Source organism: Rhinopithecus bieti, unplaced genomic scaffold (assembly GCF_001698545.2).
Source record: "Rhinopithecus bieti isolate Rb0 unplaced genomic scaffold, ASM169854v2 scaffold_1037, whole genome shotgun sequence".
In the NCBI taxonomy this organism is placed as follows: domain Eukaryota; kingdom Metazoa; phylum Chordata; class Mammalia; order Primates; family Cercopithecidae; genus Rhinopithecus; species Rhinopithecus bieti.
The window spans coordinates 536,143-543,020 of NW_016803268.1; the positions used below are offsets into that span (position 1 = coordinate 536,143).

The following is a 6,878-nucleotide window of genomic DNA, read 5'->3' on the forward strand; positions in this document are numbered from 1 at the left end:
TGGCACAGTGCCTGGCCCCACTCCTCTGCAGGGATCCACCGCCTTTCCAAGCTGAAGCCCTGGGGACCTGCCAGAGGCATGTTTGCTAGGAATTCACTCAGATTGAGGGTGAGGGAACTCGGTTCTCACAGGGACAGCTCGCAAGGGAGGCTCGTGCTCCTCAAACACCTGGGGCAAGAACCACTTCCCTTTTCTTTTTTTTTTTTTTTTTATTGAGACGGAGTCTCGCTCTGTCACCCAGGCTGGTGTGCAGTGGCCAGATCTCAGCTCACTGCAAGCTCCGCCTCCTGGGTTTATGCCATTCTCCTGCCTTAGCCTCCCCAGTAGCTGGGACTACAGGCGCCTGCCACCTCGCCTGGCTAGTTTTTTGTATTTTTTAGTACAGACGGGGTTTCACCGTGTTAGCCAGGATGGTCTTGATCTCCTGACCTCGTGACACCCGTCTCGGCCTCCCAAAGTGCTGTACTCCCAAAGTACAGGCGTGAGCCACCGCGCCCAGCCACCACTTCCCTTTTCAAACGTTCACTGTGTCTCAGATTGACACTGTGGGTCTCAACTCCATTCCATGAGATGACTGATCACATCTGGTTGTTGCCATCATAGCTACAGAAACCTCCAGCAGCTCCGATTCCCAGTTTAGTCCTGCTCTCCTCACAGACGTCGCAGACCCCACACTGAGCAGCCGCAGAATGGCAGTCAGAGGCGGCCAGCCCACCCAGCACCAAAACTCATCTCCTGTTCCTACGGAGAGTCGGAGCCACGAGTTTCGCCAGAGGTCGCGCAGCAGATCCACGCCTGTCCGCAGAGCCCCTACTGCACTGAAGGCACAGCTGTCCCTCCATGGCCGCGGGCGGCAGCAGCCCTCTGGCCCACAGTCAGCAGTTGGAGCTCAGCCTGCATGGGGCCGGGGCTAGGCTGAGCCCACCACACCCAGGCTGGTAAGGCATTTTTAGTTTTTATTTCGTTATTTTATTTTGGGGGGGAATTTTTTATTTTTTTTTCATTTTCTTTGGCAAGGCATTTTTGTATTTCGGTAGGACGAGTGTCTACTCTTAGGTAAGTCTGTGATGCTTTAAGGAACAAACAGTACATGGCATCATAGAGACATGAGTTGCACAGAACTGAAATGCAACGTGTACAGTTCCTTCCTGTGTGATGGTTCCCGGCCACTAAATCACAGGACACCCAGGCCTGGATCTGGCTCCATCCACCTCATCTCTAAATACCTGCCTGGGTATTTCTGGGGTTCAAGCCCTGCGAAGAACGGCTTTCACCAGGGCGCCCCTGTACCTGCGAGGACGCGCTCCACGGCGTACTCGAAGTTGAGCGTGTGCACGGAAGTGTGTCCCTCCCGCGCCGCGTGCAGGGCAGCCTCGTTGCAGATGTTGGCGATGTCAGCCCCTGCCAACACAAACGACAGCCAGGGCACGGTGGGGTGGGGTTCTGCTCTCTATCAGGGCTTAAGAGGAGGAAGGGGCCCTCAAGGAAGAACAAAGATGGCCGGGCACGGTGGCTCACGCCTGTAATCCCAGCACTTTGGGAGGCTGAGGCAGGCGGATCACCTGAGGTCAGGAGTTGGAGACCAGCCTGGCCAACACGGTGAAACCCCGTCTCTACTAAAAATATAAAAATTAGCCAGGCGTGGTAGTGCATGTCTATAATCCCAGCTACTCTGGAGGTTGAGGCAGGAGAATTGGTTGAATCCAGGAGGCAGAGGCTGCAGTGAGCCAAGATCACGCCACTGCACTCCAGTCTGGGTGACAGAGCAGGACTCTGTCTCAAAATAAATAAATAATTAATTAAAAGGAAGAACAAAGAGGGAAAAGAGACCAAGAAGCAAGAGTGCTGGTGAGAGTGTGTGGGAGAGAGAGAGAGAGGCGAGGGGAGAGAGGCGAGGGGAGAGAGGCGAGGGGAGAGAGGCGAGGGGAGAGAGGCGAGGGGAGAGAGGCGAGGGGAGAGAGGCGAGGGGAGAGAGGCGAGGGGAGAGAGGCGAGGGGAGAGAAGGGGAGAGAGGGCGAGGGGAGAGAGGCGAGGGGAGAGAGGCGAGGGGAGAGAGGCGAAGGAGAGAGGCGAGGGGAGAGGCGAGGGGAGAGAGGCGAGGGGAGCCGGCACCAGCAGCAGAGGTGGGGAGTGGCAAGCACTGCAACCATGTTCCACTGAGGCCATTTCACAGACTAGACACAGAACCGCCAAGCTCCGTCCACCCTGACACCCGTCTCTCCCCTCCCAAGGGCAGTTCCACACCCCATCTTGTGAGATTCCACCTAACAGCTCGTGGGCATTGATGGCAAAGAAATTAAAGGCCCTCAGTATCCACAAAATTCTAGTGAAAGATCTTAACAATCAAAGGGGAAGTTCATCTCAATAAAAGGGAGTTTTGTTTACATTAAGTTTTAAAATGTGAGCCATGCAGAAAAAAGCGTCTTGATGTATGATTTCTATTTCTACAACTTGACAGAGACTGTGAGGGTCAGCGGAAGGTGGCTTTGCCGGCACTGCGTCCTCTGACCCCGGGTCTGACGGGAAACGCCGGGATGACTGGTCACTGTGTGGAAGCAAACGTACCGCCACTATCTCTGGAGTCAAGCAGTCTGCTTTTCCACCCCTGGGGCACAGGAAGGAGTGTGGGTGCCGTCTTGACCTCCTGCCATCCTACATGCACATCAGCTCCCACCCAGGCCTGTACTGAGCAGGGGCCCCCAGACAAGGCAGCGCCCACCCTACACAGGAGGCCTGGATGTTGTGTGCACAGGTGAGACCACCGGCCCTCAGGATGTGATGCTGCCCAGGCTGCGGGTTGAGAACATACCACTGAATCCTGGTGTCAGCTCTGCCAGACGTTGGGAGTAAAAGGTGCTGGACTGGGTCAGCTTCAGGCTCTTCAGGTGCTGCTCAAAAATCTCCCGCCTCTCCTGCCAGAACCAGGGGAGGAGGACAGACCGTTGGGCTCACGCCCAGTTACTGCCGCAGGCGCTGCATGTTTGTCTGCGGGGACGGGGGGGGGGGGTCCCAGACGCGCCTGCCCTGAGGGCAAGCCTCAGCTTCCCAAGTAGCTGGGATTACAGGTGTGTGCCATCACGCCTGACTGAGTTTTGTATTTTTAGTAGAGACAGGGTTTTGCAAACTTGGCCAGGCTGGTCTCGAACTCCTGGCTTCAAGTGATCCACCCGCCTCGGCCTCCCAATGTGCTGGGATTACAGGCGTGAGCCACCATGCCTGGCCATGAGCAGCATTTTAAACATGAACAGAACGCTCTTGGATGGCCAAGTCCAGTGGCTCACACCTATAATCCTAGCACATTAGGAGGCCGAAGTGGGCAGCCTCGCCAACATGGTGAAATCCTGTCCCTACTAAAATACAAAATTAGCCAGGTGTGGTGGTGCACGCCTGTAATCCCAGCTACTCGGGAGGCTGAGGCTGGAGAATCACTTAAAGCTAGGAGACAGAGGTGGCAGTGAGCTGAGACTGCGCCGCTGCACTCCAGCCTGCGGGATAGAGTGAGACTCTGTCTCAAAAAAAAAAAAAGAAAAAGAACGCTCTTGGAAGCCAAGGTGGGTGGGGATCACTTGAGGCCAGGGGTTTGACACCAGCCTTGGCAACACAGTGAGATCCCGTTAAAAATTAGCCGCCACGGTGGTGCCCGCCCGTCGCAGTCCCAGCTCCTCAGCTTGAGCTCTGAAGGTCGAGGCTGCAGTGAGTGGTTATCGCAGCACTGCTCTCCAGCCCGGGGGACAGCGCAACACCCTTTCTCTAAAACTCAAAAGAAAAAATCAAAAAGAAAAAAGAGAGCCGCCCTCCCCTGGAGAAGCCACTGCTCCCTGGAGGAGCAGTGTCCCCTGGAGAAGCTGTGTCCAGCAGGAAGGGCTTCCGCTCTGCCCTTCACTCTCCATCTCAACAAAGGCCGAGCACTGGCTGAGGCATCAGGGCAGCTGCCTGTGTGAGCTCAGCCCTGCTCCCCAGGCTGCAGTGACACACCATGAACCTACCAGCAAACCCTGAGGCCCTCTCTCCAAACCCTCCCCTCCATGAGCTGAACTCCTGCTCCCTCAGGACAGCAACCAAGGCCCTTTGGCCAGGAAGTGTAACGTCCAACCAGAGCCCTGTGACAGAGGAGGGATCAGGCAACAGGCCTCAGAACTCCTACTCCCACCCCAATTTCAGGGCAGCTGCACAGTCCACGTCTCCAGAACCCACGCTCTGGATGGAAGGAAATGATGCCGCACAAGAATAAAGTTTCCCACGATTTTTCCTCCCGGATTTTGTTTCAAAGGATTTGCTATAAAAACCAGACTGATACCCAGGATAAAAGGGAAACCAATAGCGGGTGAAAAGAACTGTAAAGCCCCGAGCAGTGAGTGCAGCAGGTGGGCAGGTCTGCTGGGGGCACGTGGCCGATGTGGGGGCCACGCTGGACAGTGCCAGCACCTGCGGGACAGCGACAGGCTTCACACCAAGAAGTGTCTTAGAGGAGAGGCCAGACCACCCAGAACGAGTGAGGGCGGCCCAGGTGGAGTGGGAGAGGCTGGGGTCCTGGCTCTGACCTGCAGTGTGGGAAGATCAATGAAGACGTGCCGGTCCAGTCGGCCTGGCCTCATCAGAGCACCGTCCAAAATGTCAGCTCGGTTCGTGGACGCCAGGACAATGACATGGTCTGTGGTGCCCATTCCTGAAGGGACAGACAGTGGCCCTGAGGGTGAGGGTCCTGACACAAATTTCCCCTGCAGGTTCCCCTTCAGGATACAGGAGGGAGAGGGACCCTCCCCGCCCCAGGCCCAGAGAGAAAGGAACACCCGGCCCTTCTGTACTACAAGCCGTGATCGAAGCCCCCATCGCTCCCAGCCAGCATCACCAGGAGGAACAGGAATCTCCCCATTTTGACAAGTGATAACAGCAACACCATCCCTGGGGCTAGCTACTGAGGCAGAACTGTCCAAGGCCCTCCTGGAGCTCCTACGGCATCCTGGAGTGTCTCTCTGTCTCATGGTGTCACCTGGGAGCCGGTCCTCACAGCCGCCCCCCAACCCCACCATTATTAGTGTGACTTTGTTACATTTTAGCTAACACTCAGCTTTAAGCTGTGACTTTGAAACATTTTATCTTCAACGCCTGGCCTTAAGCCCCGGGTTTCAGGCTTGAGGTTTGTCATCGGATAATTTAAAAGTGAGCCCAGAAACGATCACTCATTCCTGGTGTCTGTGAACCTTGACTGGACCCTGATGTGAATAAATCAACTGCGAAATGATTTATGAAGCTGCTGGGAACACCTGACTGGATGCTTCTAAGAACGTTCAGGTGTCATGATGTGATATTTCTCTGAATTTAAACAAATGTACTCAGAGCATGTAAGATTCAAAACTTTGGGTGTGCTTTCAAAGAATCCACTTGGCTGGGCGCGGTGGCTCATACCTGTAATCCCAGCACTTTGGGAGGCTGAGGCGGGTGGATCACGAGGCCAGGAGTCCGAGACCAGCCTGGCCAAGATGGTGAAACCCTATCTCTACTAAAGATACAAAAAATTAGCCGGCCGTGGTGGCGGCGCCTGTAATCCCAGCTACTCGGGAGGCTGAGGCAGGAGAATCTCCTAAACCTGGAAGGCGGAGGTTGCAGTGAGCCGAGATGGCACCATTGCAATTACACTCCAGCCTGGGCTAGAGGGCAAGACTCCGCCTAAAAAAAAAAAAATCCACTGGTGGCCGGGCACGCACAGTAGCTCACGCCTGTAATTCCAGCACTTTGGGAGGTTTACGTGGGTGGATCACCTGAGGTCAGGAGTTTCGAGACCATCCTTGCCAATATGGTGAAACCTCATCTCTACTAAAAATACAAAAATTAGCTGGGAGTGGCGCGCGCCTGTAATCCCAGCTACTCGGGAGTTTGAGGCAGGAGAATCACTTGAACCAGGAGACGGAGGTTACAGTGAACCAAGATTGCGTCACTACACTCCAGCCTGGGCGACAGGGCAAGACTCTCAAAAAAAAAAAAAAAAAAAGGAAAAGGTCCACAATAAACAGTGTTGAAAGTAAAGATTCGATGAGACCTCCCGTGACTAATGTAAGAACAGGATCTCCCGTCACTAATGTAAGAAACCCTAAATAATCCCAGCACGTTGGGAGGCCAAGGTGGGAGGACTGTGAACCCAGGAGGTGGAGGCTGCAGTGTGCTGTGATCATGCCCCTGAACTCCAGTCTGGGCAATGGAGCGAGACTCTGTCTCCAGCAACCCCGTGTTCTTAGGACAGGACCCTGAACGCTCTGAGGGGGCCAAGGGGAGGGGCCTGACCAGCTTCTCCAGGGCTACTGTCCTGAGTTTCACTAAGCAGTAGCCGCCAGGACTGCACAGCAGCTCAGTCCAAGCCACACCCCACTCCCAAGCAAATCAAATCACTCCCGAATTTCAAAGGAACTTTGAAAGACACAACCATTCTCCCTGGTTCCCCAAGTCAGGAAATGTGAGAAGCTGGGATGCTGAGTCCCAGTTACATTTCTAGAAGAGAGATGACAGAAGAGAACCACCTCGCCAAGGCAAAGGCAGTGCCTTAAAAAGATGATGACTCGGCTGGGCGCGGTGGCTCACCCCTGTAATCCCAGCACCTTGGGAGGCCGAGGCGGGCGGATCACGAGGTCAGGAGATCAAGACCATCCTGGCTAACACGGTGAAACCCCGTCTCTACTAAAAATACAAAAAATATTAGCCAGGCGAGGTGGCGGCGCCTGCAGTCCCAGCTACTCGGGAGGCTGAGGCAGGAGAATGACGTGAACCCGGGAGGCGGAGCTTGCAGTGAGCCGAGATAGCACCACTGGACTCCAGCCTGAGCGACAGAGCGAGACTCTATCTCAAAAAAAAAAAAAAAAAAAAAAAGAGAAAAAAAAAAAAAAAAA

The 6,878-nt window shown here is 54.7% G+C and overlaps 1 protein-coding gene across 3 annotated transcripts in view; it reads right to left on the reverse strand.

Annotated features, from left to right (window-relative positions):
- Positions 1–6,878, reverse strand: part of SPG7 (SPG7 matrix AAA peptidase subunit, paraplegin) — a 55,981-nt gene that overhangs the window by 11,261 nt on the left and 37,842 nt on the right. For all 3 annotated transcript variants that reach the window (XR_001885440.1, XM_017871398.1, XM_017871388.1), the window contains exons 10-12: positions 4,542–4,666; positions 2,810–2,912; positions 1,291–1,401 (exon numbers count right to left, since the gene is read on the reverse strand). Coding sequence is in view for 2 of the 3 variants with exons in the window: in XM_017871398.1 (XP_017726887.1) it covers positions 1,291–1,401; positions 2,810–2,912; positions 4,542–4,666 (339 nt within the window). In the remaining variant the exon portion in view is untranslated. The remainder of the gene's footprint in view (positions 1–1,290; positions 1,402–2,809; positions 2,913–4,541; positions 4,667–6,878) is intronic.